Below are 17,119 nucleotides of genomic sequence, written 5' to 3'. Positions count from 1 at the left end.
ATGGGAGCCGGAATCCTAAAACATTTGGAGGGCCACATATACCTCATCCCTGCCCTATGCCCCGACACCCTCTTGAATAACCACCATGCTGGAGCTCAGCCCAGAAAAATGTCCACTGAGAACAAGGAAAATGCCTCTGGGTATGTGCAGAGCACATTTCTTTAACCACTAGGTAACCTGTTTCTCAACTGCAATCTGAGATTAGGAGGGGCTATCACCAAGGTGGTGGTAGGGGGAATCAGGAAGAGGAGCAGAAAGTGTCTGAGCCAGGAAACAGGATTTTGAGTGATTTAGGCAGAGGCAATGAGAGAGAGGCAGGTGGAGTCCAATTACAGGCCTCCTCAGCTTTGCCTGCTGAGCTCTCGAAGTTTGTTTTAATCTCCTAGGCTGAAACAATGGCCTCACATTTAGCCTTGACCCCAATGGCCTTGTACCCAGAAGCCCCATCCTCTAGCTAAATTGCTTGGTTGCCCAGGCTAAGAGGCTTCCCTTCATCAGCTCTGTCCACCTGTGCACCCCTAGCCCACTGGAGGGGGGGGTCGTCTGTCATGCCATTGTTCCCTCTGGTACTGATGGTAGAAGCTACTTGTGTACTGTACACAGAATGGACCACTTTGACCCCCCAGAGAGGCCAAGGACATGCAGCTCCTGCATTAGCCAACCTTTCCAAACCTGGATTAAAGCTCCCATCACCTCCAGCCAGCAGAGCTGCAGGATGCTGGGGGCTGATGGGAGCACAGCTGTGCTGGCTGGAGTTGACAGGAGTTGCAGGTCAAAATATCTAGAGGATCCAAGCTGGGGGAGGCTGGTCTTGACCCTAAGCGAGTAACATTTGTTGAGATTCATGTGGTGAGAAGGAAGGAAACGGGTAAGCAAGCAAAGTGACCCCACCAGTGAAAAAGGGTGACCTGCTGCTTCACACAGCTATGTGGAGAGCACTTCTGACAGTGTGCAGAGTGCACCTGCAGGGTCAACTAATCAACCAGTATTTCATTGAGTTATTTGATTTCTATTTATTCTATGGTGCAACTAACGGATTTCTGACAGAGGCTGGATTCCAGGAAACATTGGGACCCAGTTGCCTAGCTTAGGATGCCATGCATTGCCTATGGCACATTGATTCCCACTATTCGCTTTCACCCTAAGCCTGCTAGAGCAGTGTTTAGACTTCTGCCTTCTGCTTCAGTCCTGCACGGATACCTTGTTCCAGGAAGACAACAGCCAGGGGGTTTCTCCTGTTGGCATTGCTTAATTGGGGCTTTCCGCTTGGATTTGTGCCTGGATCTGTTTTTAGAAGCTCTTGCTTGGGGGTGGGGTGGAGTAGAGGGGGGTGGGATAAAGAAAATGGAGGTTTTGTAGCCAGAGACTGGAATAAAAGCCTAGTGCAGCTCAGCTGGCAGAAATGCCAGCTTCCCTCCATTCCCCGCTGGGGACATGGGAGGTGCAAAGCACGACTGATGAGAAAGAAGCTTCTCTGTGGCTCTTCCAGAAAAAACAGAAAAGCAAATCTCCATCTGGGCTTGCTGGTTCCCCAGGGATACTGAGCCTGGTGGGAGACAGGCGGTTTTTAATGTCTACACAGAGAAGTGGTGCTGTCCTAGGGAGTCCAAAGATTCGTAATAGGAACCTTGCGGGAGGCCCATCTACTCCCACATCCTGTTCTCACAGTGGCCAGCCAGGTGCCCCAATGGGAAGCCCAGAAGTGGAACATAAGTACAACAGGAGCTGTCTCCCCACCTGTGACTCCTATCAGCTGCATCTGATCCTGTACAGGCCATCATAATCAGCAGTCCTGGACAGCCTTATTCTCTATGAATTTCTTGCAGTGCTCAGTCTGATGCCCACAGGCATCATCTTCGTTCCACCCTCAAACCCACAACTGCCAGCCCTCCTCTGCTGTTGCCCCACCCAGCAACTGAAATGCTCTGGTAGACTGTCCCTGAAACTGGAGGTTTTTCGTTCTTAGCAACAGACTTCCCCATAAGAATGTCAAAACAAGGCTAAGGTTCTGGGTCAGACCAAGGGCTGTCTTCACCCGGTGCTGTCTCCGGGGTCCTCACAAGAAAGGAGTGAAGGCCGCGCAGCGCCCTCTCCCCGCCTCTCTGAAGGAGGCCTCTGTCTCTGCTCCTCCCTGGCCATGGGTCCAGCTGCCCCGCTGCAAGCCTGCCACCCAGAAGGTCTCTTCCCCTGACTTCAGCGGGATGCGGATTGCGCCGGGAACTCTGCACGTGCTCAGAGGCGCTCAGCTTTTCTACGTTCCAGGGCTCCGATTTCGCGAGGCGGTCGGAAAAGGTTCCGGAGGGAGCCGAACGCCCAAGTCAGCCCAGCAGCCCGCTGGGTGAGCCGGTGGTGCGGACCGGCGGGCGAGCCATTCGCGCGCTGGCGCGGCCGCCTCCCGCGCACCCCGCCCCCGTCCCCTCCCCTCGGCCAGTGCCTAGCGGCGCTCCTCGACGGCCGAGGTGGGGGGCTGCCGCGGCCGCTGCTGCTCTGCTGCGCCTGCCTTCCTGCCTCGCCCCCCGCCCGAACCGGCCGGCCGGGCCCGCTCCTGCTCCTCCCCGGCGATGAGCGCTCGGGATGCTGGCGCGGCTGGTGCAGTGACCAGAGCGGCGCGCACGGAGGCGGCGACGGCTCGTCAGGCGGAGGAGCGCACGAACACAGCGGCTGCAGCAGCCCGGACGCATGGAGGGGCCGGGAGGGGCCGCCACCCCGGGTAAGTGCGCCGCTCGGGACGGAGGACGCAGCCCTAGCGGGCGCACTCGCTCCCTCCCTTGCTGGATCACTGGAGCAAGTGGGGCCGCCGCCCCGATGCCGCGGTGAGGGGCTCCGTCTCGCCTGCAGCGGGCGCTGCTGCGCAAGAGCTGCCCGGACGGGCAGGAGGGCGCCTCGGACGCTCCAAGGGGGCACTTGGACGGGGTCGCTTGCCTCTCCCTCCCGCGCTGGCCAGGAAGGGTCCCCAAATGGATTGACCAGTCCCCGGCCGCGAATCATAGGGATCACCATTGGTGGTGACTGGGGCGGAGGGCGCCTTGGGGATACCCCCCCCGCGCGCCCCCAACTTTGGCGAGGCGCCGTGGAGGATGGATGGGGCGCGCAGTGGGGTGTGACCGGAATGCTCCCGGAGTAGAGTCTGGACCTCTGGGCCGGGAGGGTGTGGCTGCCTTGGGCGCGGTGCGGAGGTCGCCTTTGGGCACGTTTGTCCATTGCCGCTTTGCAAGAGGCTCCGGGGTGATGCGTGCTTGGAGGGCCCGATGGAGCTGGCTGCCTTGTGGGCTGCAAGTTGCCTGGCCGGCTGCTTTGAGTGGAGCGGGAGGGAGGCAGCAGTTCCAGGGGTCTTGCCCAGGGCAAGTAGTGTGCGCCCTCTCCACTTTGCTCCAAGCTGGAGAAAGATCTCTTCCCTATCTCTCCTAGAAGCAGGCAGAAGGTCTCTCAGCTGCCCCAGCTGTGGCACCCCTCCCTCGAGGGTATCGTCCCTGTTCCACATCTGGAGCCCAGCAGGCGAGGAAAGGCAGCCCAGCAGCCTGATGCCCTGGCCACCTTCCCCTGACCAGGGCAAGCCCGCGGGCAGGCTGGTGCTCCGCCGCCGGAGGGAAGCGCCTCCTCGCTGCTGCCCTGCCGCTGGGAAGATGCTGAGACAGGCCCAGCATCGGAACCCGCAACAAGGGCCCCCTTGTGCTTCACAAGGGCTCAGGATGAGGCGAGTTGGCCCAGGACCCCGCCGGGCTTTGCTTGTTTTTAATTATAGGCCTCGCGCAAGAGCGCCCTTGAGCATGTGCAGAGTTCTTTCCTCTTTTCGCTGAATAAACTCAATCAGCACCCTCCCCAGGGCTTGAGCTGCTGATTGATGCGTGTCTTGCCCTTTTACCCCAACTCTCTTGGCCACTAGCAGGGGGCGGGAAGGGGTGCTGAATAATATTGGAGAGATAAAGCGTGAATTTCATTCAGGCCCCTGCTATCTTCCTCCTCCCCTCACTCCACTCCATACACATTTATGGAAAGGCTTCCATCTCTGACTGGCCTGATTCCTGGCAGCTCTTGCTTTGAGCATCCGCAGCCAGCCGTTTATTCCTCGTACCAAACGCGCAGCTTCCATCAGTCCAGGCCCGGTGACCTGGAGCGCCTTTCACGTAATATGAGTCAGCAGCAGTTGTGAGAATCTCCACACGCCCCCCCCCCCCACTCCTCCAAGCCCCCTTCCTTCAGCTGCAGGAAGGATGCTGGAGGGGGCAGGCTGGGAGAGGAGCTGAGATGATGGGAGTTGAGAGAAGAGGCAGGCTCCCTCCTTTTTGGGGGGAGGATGTAGATTGGGGAGGGGGCTGCAGGGGGAAGGGGCAGCCAGCGCAGAGCAGCTGGGATGATTTCCCCAGACAGCTCCAGTCCTTCCAACTCAACAGTCACCAGCAAATTCTCCTAATTGGATTCCTTCTCAACATTCTCCGTTAGGGATGTTGTCAGATTTAGGAGCCTCAGAAGAAAGATGCAATTTCTGAATCTGGCAAGCAGATGCTTAACATTAATGCCTTATAATGCATCGGCACGATTTTAACATTTAAAGGCGCACACATTTTCAAACCTGATTCCCAGATCTGGCCAGAGGCATTTCATCAGACGCCCAGGGATGGCTCTAGTATAGTTGGAGTTAGCAGAACCTCTCCTGCTGGAGTCCAGCCCTGGGGGGCCACTTTACATACACAAGGGCTGGCGCAGACCAGCCTCCTATTGGCACAGATAGGTGAGGAATATATTGAGCAGGAGGAGTCCAGGCATTCATTGGCAGGAGCAGCAAGGAACTTTTCTCTCTCTCAGGGCAAGGGCCTCCTTCCCTAGGGTGATCTGAAGGTTTTTATTTCCCCTGGTTGGCAAAACAGATAACAGCAGTGGGTGGGGCCAAGGTCAAAAATGGGCAATGACATCTCCTTTTCTTTCTCTCCTTGCTATCCATTTTCCCCCACTGCTGCCTATTTTCTCTCTCACTTTTAGGCACCCCTTCTTCTCCTCCTGTCTCTATCACCAGCAGCCCCCTTTCCCCCTCCCCTGCCTACCACTGTCTCTTTCTGGCACCCTTTGTTCTCTCTGTCTTTTTGACATCCTCCCCCCCCTGTCTTTTTCTGACACCCCTCCTCTCTCTTTCTGACACCCCTCTTCTTGCTTCCTCTCCCTCTCCACCCAGCAGACTGCCAGGGGAGGAACAGATTCTTCTTGTCAGAGGCCTGAACTGATGGCTTACAGAGCGCTTTTGCAATGAGCCTGAGAGCCGCAGGTTGTCCCTGCCCCTGCTTTGCAGCCTACATTTCTGACACAGAGGGAGGGAAGGGAGATGGAGACTGGTGGGGTAGATGGGGAAGGATATGCATTCATTTCAGAGGAAGCAGAAGAGATCATAAAAGCAGCAGGCACATGAGAATATAAAACCTTATCTAAAACTCTTTCGTTGGAGATAGAAACCACTATGAAGGGATGATTTTTGCATTACAGTGCTCCATTGGGGAGCAAGCAGAAATAAGATCCTTTAACACAGCATCTCCCTTCTTTCCTGCCCCCCCCCAGCAGCAGGAATGACCCAAAAAATTCCTTATTAACACTGCACACCCTCCTTTAGAAAAATAAATCTGACATTTAGATGTGGCTGTTACTAGTGACCTCCTGAGTCTGGGCTACTGTTTTTGTTTTGAGCCAATCAAAAGCATGTCAGTGATATTTCAAAAAGGAACCAAGGCTTAAGGATGAGTCAATACTGTAAAAAAGAAAAGAGGATCCTGGCAGCTTCTGCTCAGCAAGAAGAGTTGGGGGGAATTGTTGTCCTTCCCCCCCAGACTGGAATATCATGTGAATCTATATAATAATACACATACACAAGCCAGGAGTTGGTAACTTGGCACCCATGAGCACAATGGCACCCTTGAGGTCTTGCTTGGGTGTCCACAAAGGCTTTTGGCCTACCCGCCCCCATTCACTGTCTTATTGCCCATGAATTTGTGAGGGAGGTGGTCCTACTTTCTCCCCCTTGAAAAGTGTGTAGCTATAGCACTAAAGGAGGAAGTTGGAAGAATGTTGCTCTTTCCCACATCCTCTTTCACTTCTATGTGTTTTTCAAGGCTCAGATTACGTATTTTATTTAGATCCTTTGGAAAAGCAGAACGCATATGTGTGCGCGTGAGCATTTTCACTCTTTCTGTCTCTCGGGATGGGGGCTGTTATAGGGAGAGACGGGATAAGAGGCATTGGCACGCCTTCAAAATACCAGATGTGCCCAGAAAATGGTTCCCATGCTAGGTTTCATCTGCAGAATGAGGAACATGTTCAGCACCTCTGAACATGTGCAGAGAATATTTTGTTTACCACTGGGATGCAGCAAATCCCCAAATACTTAGCTGGTTAAACATCTGTCTCAATTTTGTTTAGATTGGTTTTTATTGGTTATTAAGATGATTTTAAATGGTTGCATTGGTGGCCACTTTACCAGGAAAGCAGACTACATATGTATGCAGAAAATTAACCAGCAAAATCAAAAAAACCAATGGGGGTGAGTTTCAAGACAAACCGTAGCCCTTCTCTTTTCTGGAGGAAAAAAGCATTGCCTACTGGAGCTGTTTGTAAGGTGGAATCTGCTGATTACCACGAGCTGCTGCAGGTTAAACAGGCAATTCTGACTCAGCAAGGACTTCTGCAACCTGTAGAATGGGTTGGATGAAATGCAAAGAGTTTGGACAGAATCCAGACACAGTTAAATAAACAGCTCTGTTTGGGCTAGGAGAAAAGTGTGTTTGTTCTGTCTCTGCTGTTGGAAAAGGACAGTGGATGCTCTTGGATGTTGAGGGCCTCCTTTGAAATGAGCACCACCCCTGCTGGCAGTGCTGCACCCTCAAAGCGCCTTCATGACTCTTAGGTTAAAAAAGAACCAGATTTTTACCCACACTAGTCTATGTATTCCCTGGGGCCCCATTATCCCAGTCAAATAGATCAAAGCATGCTGACTGCAGAACTGGCGAAGAAGAAGAAGAAGAAGCAGAAGAAGCAGAAGAAGCCGCTGCTGCTTTGGATCCATGGCTTGATTGCTCACAACGTAGTTTGGGAGGCATTCGCAAACCCCAAATGTTGTCAGCAGCTCAGGAATGGAAGATGTTGCTCTTACTGAAATTCCCCCCTTTCACTGCCCTTGCTTTGAGCTGGCTAAATGGAGACTTCTTGTTCTCTCTGCTCAATGCTAATAGGTTCATTGCCCCTGGAGCAAGCGAGGGCTGTGGGCTCCCTTTCCCCTTAGCTCCAGTCCATTAGGGAATATTGCCCCTCGCTTCATTCAGTGCTGCTAGTACATCTCTATTGGGAATCAATGCCCAACTCCCCCACCCTCCTCCTGCTGGGCACATTGTGCTGCTGCTGCACGTCTGTGGATGAGAGGAGGAGGCATGGAAATTAAAGAGCACTTTGTTTTTCCAGTGTGATGCGCAGGGATGCCACAGCAAAATTCTGGAAATGCACACATACACGCACACTTGCAATAATGTAAGGGAATGCTGGAGGGCTCAAATTCAGGACACAAGTGCTGGAGGAGGGTAGCTTTGTGGGGGAGAGTGATGTGAAAAACGAGAGCAGCGTTGACCATGGGACTTCCCAGCACATCAACATGCATGCTTAGCTAGCGGGGATTTGCATTTATGCTCTGGGTAACAGCACCAACATCCTGCCTGTTAATGAGCGGGTAGGACCCAGCCTGCCAATCATTTGTGGCACAAACCTCATGTGCCCCTGTTGTAGGGTGCCAGTTGCCTGATAGCTGGCATGGTGCTGGGGCAGTGCCTGTGTGTGGCCTTGGCACAATGGACGAGGCGGAGAGTGATTTCCCAAGCTCGGAGGTTCTGCTTTTCTGTGTCTCTCTAGCTGAAGCCTTTATATGAGTGGACTGTGCAGACACAGTCTTTCTGGCACCAGCCATGATGTAAGGGGGGGGGGGCACATATGCAAAGTCCTGGCACCTGGGGAGGGTCATGTGTACCACAACAAGCCCCTGACTTAGCTGCCAACACTGGGCAAAGTGAACATCTCATCAGAGCATCTGGGGAGACCTGAGCTATGACCTACAGGGAACACCAAAGAATAGGATTTACTACAGCAGCCTTCTCCAACCTGGTGCCCTCCAACTGTTTTGGACCACAATTCTCATCATCCCCAGCCAGTGCTGCTGATGGGAATCATGCACCAAAACAGCTGGAGGGAATCTGGTTGGAGAAGGCTGCTGGCTCAGAGTCTCTCATTGTGTGACTGTTCTAGACTCCACCTTCTTCTACCCCTTCTACCCCTGGGGTCCAAAACTGATGGCCATGGAGTAGGGGGTCAGTGGGGAGACATCTGAGCACACACAGCCCATGGCTCACAGTCAGGACAGTAGCTCTGGTGGCATCTTCCTTCCTCCTGACAGACCAGCCTTTGTTCTGGGTCTGCCTGCCGGCCTGCTCTCAAACAGACCAGTCTTTTGTCATTGCAACTCCCAGCAGCAGCTGGTTCCTTAGCAGGAGCCCCAGGTTCTTGGTACCCATCTGTAAATTGCCCTGGGAGAAAGTGCCAACCTTTCTTCCTTTGCCGCTCTTCAGGCAAAGCCAGCTGCTGCTCTTCCTGTTTTGTCCCACACCTCTCTGGGTAGCGCTAGGAGTCCTTTTAGAGTTATGAGGCAGGGGGTGCTTAGTACTGGGAAAGGGGGAGATAAGGCTCCCTCCCCCTTTCCTGGATGAGCTCTTCATCCAAGGCTGAGCAAACAGAAGAAAGGGCAAGGAGAAGGAAGGAAACAAGGGGTAGGGAGGGGTGTATCAGGTGTCTGCCTTTGCAAACACAGCCCCTTTGTTAACAGCCTCACAGCTGCAAAGAGCCTCTTGCTGCAGATTGTGCAACTTTGCTCATTTACCCCCTTTTCCAGTTTGGGGTGCCCATCCTAGAAGAAAGCTGCACAATGATGCTTTGAGGCCTGGATATCTCAGTTGGTTAGAGCGTGGTGCTGATAATGCCAAGGCTGCAGGTTCGATCCCAGTATAGGATAAGGTTACCAGGTGTCCCCTTTTCCCAGGGACAGTCCCTAGATTTACAGCTTTCTCAGCATTCACATGTACATAGCAAACAATAAGTGTCCCTGGATTCATTAAAAAAACCTTATTCCTATTCCTGCATTGCAGGGGTGGGACTTAGACAATCCTCCGGGTCCCTTCCAACTCTACAATGATATGATTCTAAGACCATGAGCCCGCAGAAGTGTATCTGTGTGGCTTGGCTTGGCCTGAATGGGAGCCACGTAAAGAGGGCAATTGGAAGGGAAGATGAGAGGACAAAGACCACAGGGGTATTGCAGGTTGGCATTCCAATTATGTAAAAAAGAGGGCACATATTTCCATATGAAATTTTATATGTATGGCTGTATAGCCAGGCATCCTTTTCTCATGGTAGCTACCCAGATACCAGTGGGGAACCCTCAAGCAGGAGCTGAGCCCAAGAGCCCCCTCCTCACTTTGATTCCCAACAACTGCTATTCAGAAGCAGGTTGCCTCTGACTGTGGAGGCATCGTGGCTAGTTGCCACTGACAGACTTACCACCAATGAATCTGGAAGGCCTTTGGTTGGCAGAGGCTTGGTTAAGGGCTCGGAGTCGAACAGAAAGCTATTAAGGAGTGAGGCTGCAGGAGGAACCTGCAGGAAGAGCAACAGCAAATATCTTAAGCTGAAGTTTAAGTGGAAGAACCGTGGGAGACGCTTTTGAAATGGTGCCAGTCTGTGCTAGATGCAAGGAGGGGATAAAACACACACACACACACACACACACACACACAGGGGAGACAGCCAAGTTGCAGCTAGACATGGTTGACGCGGCAGGCTGGATTAATCCTTGCAGCCGAATTCAGCACAGGAGGGTGAAGAAATGCAAAAATGGAGAGCCAAAGAAAAGAGGAATGCTGTAGCTCAGCTGAATGGTCTGAGCTTTGGTAGAAGCGGGGGATGGAAGTTGTTCCTTGGTTTCTCATCTGCCATGAATAAGTTGTAGGAGTGGCCTGGATAAGGAGCTGGAGTTTAAGGACAGAGAAGCATTAGAAAAGCCTGCAGGACCAGGCCAGTGGCCCATCTAGTCCAGCATCCTGTTCTCACAGTGGCCAATGAGGTGCCTGTGGGAAACCCTCAAGCAGAACCTGAGTGCAATAGCACCCAGCAAGTGGTCTTCAGAAGCATTACCGCCTCCAACTGTGGAGACAGAGCATGGCCATTGTGGCTAGTAGCCATCCAGGCTGGTGGTCAGTTTAGGGGTCCGTTCCCAGAATTCACTGCTGAAACAAAGGGCAGTCTCACTCAGCTTCCTTCATGTCAAATGGGGGGGGGAGAGTCTTGTATGGGAAACAGGCCTCTCCTACCTGTTGGCCACCAAGCCTGACTGTATCCACCTGAACGGGAAAGGGATGCTGATGCTGGGTGGGTCTGATCAGGCCTGGGTAGTGATTCTCCCTCTGCTCTCTTACCAAGTCTCCTGTAAGCAGATGTAACCCTTTGTCGTTTCAGAGCTGATTAAAGGGGCCCAAACACCAGAGCGGCTGGCCCCCATTATTGTACCCATACATGGACTGGTGGAAGAGCCCCACAGCCCCCCTGCTGAGGAAGAAGGAGGGATCCCAATCCCCACTTCCGGGCTGCTGCAGGTTGCGGAGCGCAGGCGTAAGTAAAACCTGGAAGGAAGGAGTTGGCTCTCTGCTGGCTGTAGGAGAAGGCAAAGAGCTTTCTGGGGCCCCAGCCCAGCTCAGCAACTCTCCCTGAGACCCTGGATTCCCTTACAGCTGCATCTCCTGGGAGCTGCAGAAAGGCCCATCTGGGAGCTTTCCACAAATAAGAAGCATACTTTGCATTCATTTAAAGTGCAGAGGCTAAAAGGCTGAGCTACAGAATCAGGAAAGTCCCTGGCTCAAATCTTGCCTCTGCCATTAACTCGCCAGTGTTCCCTCTCAGGCCTCAGCCTGCAGACCATCTGCAGTGTGGGGAGGGCATGTCCGAGTCCAGGACAACTGACCCTATCAGAGGGCCTTCTCATCTGTTCCCACACTGCCTAACTGGTCATGGTTCTCACTGACATCTTGTCTCCACAGAACCTTTGAGCAGCGTCTCCTCCCTCGAGGTGCACTTTGACCTTCTGGACCTAACTGAGCTTACAGACATGTCTGACCAGGAGCTGGCAGAGGTCTTTGCGGACTCTGATGATGAGAACACAGGCAATGAATCCCCTGCTGGTAAGCGTGCTCTCTTGATTGAATCTTAAACCAATTAATTATGCAAGCTTTAAAATGGAGGAACTAATTAGTCAATTCCAACTGCATACATCTGCATAGACCTAAGATAGCTCCAAAGGCTGGGGGAGAAACATGTTGGGATTCAAAAGAGGGATCAGCAAGCTGTGGCCCTTGAAATGTTGCTGGACTACAACTCCTATCATCCTTGACAAAAGAGTGCAAGACGAGACTGCTGGGTCGAGCCAATGGCTGCAGATCTGATGATCAATGTGGCACTCATCCTGCTAGGCATGTGGGCAGAGGCAGTGTCACATAAATTGGCTTTGCAAAGCAGCTAAGCAAGTGCCTTATCCCGGGGGGGGGGGGTCAGCTGACAACTTTCCACCCATCCCACCCTCTAGTAATCTCACTTGCAAGTGTGAGATTACTTAGGAGAAGCATATCTGGAGAGGCGACTCTGCTCTCCAGTTTTGATCCTAGAAAATTTTCTAACCACAAACAAAGTTTTGCAGCTTCTTAGAATGCTTTCCTTTTTATACCATAGTTCCTGCTGGCCGGAATTAATGTTGTTACCCCATTCAGTAGGATTTTATTGATTTCAGTATAATTCTGGTCTGTTGTTCCCCTCCCCAGGCTTTAAGTTTAACCAGAAGCAGTTCAGACATGATGCCACAAAGGGCCTAAACACCAGATGTATGCCCTGAGATCTGTTGCGATCCAACCTGAAGCATATTCAGTTGCAAAATGGCAACTCTGTATGGTGCCTTACGGCTCCGCAAAGTATGTTTCTGTACTCAGGTGCCCTAATTTCCTTTTCCTTTTTCCTCATGCATCTAATTCTCAAAATTACTTTTTAAAAAACTGTTGATGTTCAGTGCACAAGAGTGAGTCTATGAGGCCCAATTCTTGCAGCGTAATCTTATCCATCTCTAGCCAGAGGTAAGTCCCACTGAGTTCTATGGTGCTTACTCCCAGTTAAGTGGGAACAGGATTGCAAACAGAGTAAGATGCTTTTAATCAGCTAGGCAAGATCTAGGGCACAAAGACTAGGGCAGTGGCGGGGGGAAGAGTCCTGGTAACTGCCTTGTGGGGCTTGCACATCACTCCAGGCAGAGCTGCTGCAGCAGAAAGGTCACCTGAGCCAATCAACCCCACCTGTGATGATAAGGAACCTAAGCATGGAGTGACAGTGTGAAATCTGCTTAATCAAGCATGCCGGTAGGGGTGTGTGTGCGCCTCATTAAGCAGCCCAGCTGTGCCAAGAGTCTCAGAAAACAGATAGCATTTGACAGGTGTCTCAGAAAGGGAGACACTTTGGCTTAGAGGATGTTCTCTTTGATTGTGGAAAATATCAAGCTTCTCCCTGGGGCAAGCTGGTTCTCCTCTGAGTGATGATGTCCTCATTATCTGCTTGAGGATGATGCGCAAGCTATTGCTCTAGGGAGGGCTTGTGCGCTGTGTGTGTAGGGAGGAGGGAGGGCTCCCCCACCCCATGATTCCAGGCCCTCTTCTCCTGCCCCTCCCAGAGCAATGGCACGATGAGCAGCTGTGCTGAGAGGGGTATGAAGAGGGTGTCTGCGATGGTGTCTGTGGAGGCAGCAGCTGCATCCCAGTGACACAGATGGAGTGGAAATGCAGATCAGCCTCCTTGGTGGGAAAGTGTGAGTGGAATTAATGAGGAGAGTTCCCTGCACTCTCAGCAGACAAGAAGAGGCAGGGAGGGAAATCCAGGCTGCAGGTCGGCTTTTGGATTTGTTATTATCGGCCATCATGTGCATGGATCACACAGAAGCAGACTCACAGGAGATCTGCTAAAAACACCCAGTGGATCCCACACTTCTGTTCTACTTCTTCACAGAAAATGCGAGGCTCAAAGTCCTCCCTCTTTCACTGGGAGGCTGCGTCTGGAAAGGGAGCTTATTTGATTTTGAGCAGGCCTTGCAAAATGTATTGGCTGCACAGGCCGCCACTTCAGCAAGGGAGACCCACGTGAGCTGCTCATCAAGGCCCCACAGAACTAGCTGGATGTGTCCTTTGATGTGGACACAGCTGGGAGCTGGCGTTGCGCATGACTAGCTGCCCCTTGCCGGAGTGGGAGGACTTTGTGTTACTCACTGAGAATTTTAAGTTGGCTACTGTTTTAATCTGCCTCTCTTCTGCTCTGTTGTTGTTTTATCTGCTTTGGATATTTGTTTTGTTTTTATTGTACATTGCTTCAGATAGCTGCCTTTGATACCCAGTATGTGGAAAGATGGGTCATAAATTAAGGGCTCGTCCAAAATTGACTTGTATTTTGATTGCATTGTGACCTGATTACCATACTTTTCCGTCTATAAGACGAGGGTCTTTAATTTAAAAATTAGCTTTGAAATTATCCCTCGTCTTATACTTGGGTAGTGCAGAGTGGGGTTGGGCGATTGGTTGCAGCTTCGAGCAGGAGATTCTCAGTGGCGATAGTGCTGGTAGTGCTGCTGATTGGTGGCTGTGAGGACTGCTGGCGATTGGCTGCCATTTGCCATTTTCTTAATTTGGAGTCCCCAAAAATAGGGGGCGTCTTATACATGGGGGCGTGTTATACATGGAAAAATATGGTAATTCCCCAGGGTCCGAGAGGTTTTCTCATTGTTCTGCAGCTGTGCCTTGCGAAAATCAGTTCTTACCCACTGAACTGGATCTTCGTAGATGCATAGAAAATCTGAAGAGAGATGTTGCTTACTGAGCTATTGAGTCAACGGGTACAATGGATTTTTCTCAAGGCACAGCCACAGAACAATGGGGAAGCTCTTAGATCTGGGGGAATAAGTTGGTACACAATGCAATCAGAAAACGGGCAGACGAAAGGGTGGCTGAGCCCTGATTTTTGCAAAATCTCAAAGAAAGAAAGAAAGAAAGAAAGAAAGAAAGAAAGAAAGAAAGAAAGTTTTGAGCTTTTTAAAATAGGGAATTTGCAAAAAAACAACAACAACCCAACACTTCCAATGTAGGCTGTCATATACCTGGATTTTCCCAGGCATTCTAAACGATTTCTGAAAATTCTGCCTGGACGCTATTTTTGGTGGACAAATCCCCAGATATGTTTGGGAAATTCCGGACATATCGCAGTCCTAACGAAAGGTCTGTCGGTGTGAGGAAGCAACCAGGTGTGCTGGTCAGTCCCGACCTGCCTTTCTTTCTCTCGGCATAGGTCTGCACCCCCACCCCCACCCCCACCCTAACCCCCGGGCCGGCTACCTGCGCTCCCCGTCCTGGACGAGGTCAAAAGGGGATCAGGGCCGGGAGAAGAAGCACCTCAGCGACTCGGAGCTCCAGGCCAGCAAAGCAGACACTTTCCTTACTGTGGAGAAGCCGAAAGAAGAATAACGAGAGCCAGAAGCCAGACCAAGGTGCCAACACTCACTCTTGCACTAACCACAAATTCCAAGCAATTTGTGACCTTAAGAGACATTCATTCTGCCGCCTCCTCTGCCTCCCTCCCTCCCTCCCAGGTCAAGACATTTGCCAGTCTTGCTGGTTGTGTTAAAATCATTTCACTTAGCCCCCGGCCATGAGTCACATTTGCCCATCAGGACCTTCTTTGCATTGCCATCACCACCAGGCAGCAGATGCCACGTCTAGGGGAGACGGCTGCGGCCCTGTTTCCTTTAGGCACTTTTGAACCTTCTGCTGCTACCTTCTCAACAAAGCCAGTGGCGATGGACACACCAACAAGAGGCTACCTTGCTGGGGACGAGTAGAAACGGGAGAGGGAGAGCGGCTTGAAGCACACAGCAATAGAGAAAAAGCTCCCCTTCTTCAGCCACGTGCCTTGAGCAATGGTGGGGTGATGGGAGGCAGCGTCTCAGCCAGGAAAAGGAACCTTGTTATACCAAAGGAACCCGGGGGAAACTCAGAACCATTTCTACAACACTTCCAGGATATGCGGTGAAGCCAAAAGTCCAGCTGCCAGGAGGACCTGCTGGGAAAGGGTGGAACCAGCCCTCACTTCCGAAAGCACATTTTCTTCCCAGTGGCCTTAACTCCCAGCTGCTGCTTTGGGGTTTTGGTCTTCTTAGCACACAGCATCCACAGGCTTGGCCTGGCTCAGCATCAGGGCAGCTGCACGCTTCTCCTCCAACTCTGTGCATTCTCAGGAGGAGGAAGAGCTCCCTCCACAACAACTGCTTGGAAGCCAGGAAGGAGCAGGACCGAATTGAGCAGCTAAGCCCATCCTATGGTACGTCCCCTTGTGAACTGGGGGGGGGGGGGCTCTTTGTGCCGGTGGAAAGAGGCACGCTTCTTGCCCTGTTGTGCATTAAACCAGAAGCTCTCAGCCAAGTGCTGGACCCAGCTTGTGCTTCCCCTAGTGGTGGCACTCTGGTGCCTGAATGCCCTTGTAGCAGTGACAGGGAGTTAGTTCAGTCTCTGGGGTCCCCTTCAGCACAGGCTCCTCCCAAGGCTTACACACCCTCTTGTTCCCTCCTGAGGTTTTTGGGCCTCAGAAACTGGCCCAGTGTCCAGTTTACCTTACCTTCCTCACCAGGGCTGGTCAGCCACTTGGTGTTGCCACTTGGCAGACTGGGCACCTGCTGTTGGCACCCAGTTAGCTAGACCCAGAGGGTTGCATCCCCTCTCCCCCTCCCTCACCTTCTCAGGATGGGAAAGCTAGGATGGGGCAGGAACAGCAGCTTCTCTCTCCCAGCCCTACACCATTCAAATCATGTTGCTCCATTCACTTTGCAAATGTGCCGCAATCCTTACTGTGTTTGCTATCGAAACATGCCTGTCAGTGACATTGAACCAGAGGCTGAGAGGTGGCGACTTGCAGCTGAGGCCATTCAGTTAGGTGGGACCACAGGCCAGAGCTCAGCCCAGCCCTCTAATCCATCAACCACACTGACTCTCCGGACCTCCAACGGAGACGGGGGCACCGCACAAGCCCCAAAGCCTACAGAGTAACTGCACAGCCCGGTTCTGGGTGACTGCATCTTTCTGGGGGAGGGAGTGGGGGGGGGAGCAGCTCCACAGCCTGAGACACCGCAGTAGCCATGGGCGAAGGGAATGCTGCATTTCTTGACAGCCACCAAGAGAGGTGGTCTGGGCCTTAGTTTAAAGCCGGTTTCCTTGCCAAACAGATCAGAGGGGGACAAAATCTTCTCATGCATTCCTGGGACGAGTCTGTAGCAAGCAGCAGCCTCCATCCTCTGCAGCAAAATGCTGGCATCTTAAGGCAAGAGGGATTTGTGTCAAGACAAATGGAGCTGCAGATGCCCTCCTTCCTCCTCTTTGGGAATTCAAAAATGCACAGCCCTCAGCCCTCTCCACTTTGCCTGCCACGCCAGAGGAGATAAACTTTCAAGCCCCATTGTGGAGTGCAGAGCGTAGATGACGAGGACTCTGAGGCCTGTCCAGAGTTTCACGGCTTAACAGATAAGCATCTGCTGATTGCAGCACAAGCTGATCTCGCAGCCAGCTGAAGTGGAAATGCTGGTGTATCATGATGCCCAGATGACATATGAGCCACCAGGGAATGTGTGTGTGCATGTGCCGAGAGGGGGCTCAGGGAGAACAACAGCTGCCTGCTTCCCAAATTGATCCTTTGCTTCCACAGCCAAATTCAGCTGTTTGCAGGGATGCTCTCAAGTGCATCCACACCCTTCCAGTTCACGAAACCCAGTTTGTTGTTTATAACACAGGAACCAGAAGCCAACCCTGAGTCCCTATGCCAATTTAAGCTGGATCTAACTGGGGCTTGTAGCAGAAGAGGGACATCACTGAAAAGCAGCCTCTTCTGGAGGACGTGAGGCTGGTTTCATCCTTGCAATGATCTGAGGAACAGTCAGCTTTGTTGGCCAAAGTGGAGGCAGGAAGCTGCAGCAGGGATACCACCAGATCAGCAC

General features: G+C 52.3%; 1 protein-coding gene across 1 annotated transcript; it reads left to right on the top strand.

Moving 5' to 3' along the window:
* Positions 1-2,429: 2,429 nt before the first annotated feature.
* Positions 2,430-15,929, top strand: DBNDD1 (dysbindin domain containing 1). The gene is made up of 4 exons (XM_083452356.1): positions 2,430-2,710; positions 10,525-10,677; positions 11,103-11,243; positions 14,428-15,929. Exons 1-4 carry the CDS (start codon positions 2,680-2,682, stop codon positions 14,601-14,603), a joined length of 501 nt encoding a protein of 166 aa, XP_083308482.1. The 5' UTR covers positions 2,430-2,679; the 3' UTR covers positions 14,604-15,929.
* The last annotated feature ends 1,190 nt before the right edge of the window (positions 15,930-17,119 follow it).

Source organism: Podarcis tiliguerta (genome assembly GCF_965153285.1).
Source record: "Podarcis tiliguerta genome assembly, chromosome: 8".
NCBI classification, from domain to species: domain Eukaryota; kingdom Metazoa; phylum Chordata; class Lepidosauria; order Squamata; family Lacertidae; genus Podarcis; species Podarcis tiliguerta.
This window is presented reverse-complemented; position numbering and strand designations above follow the sequence as displayed.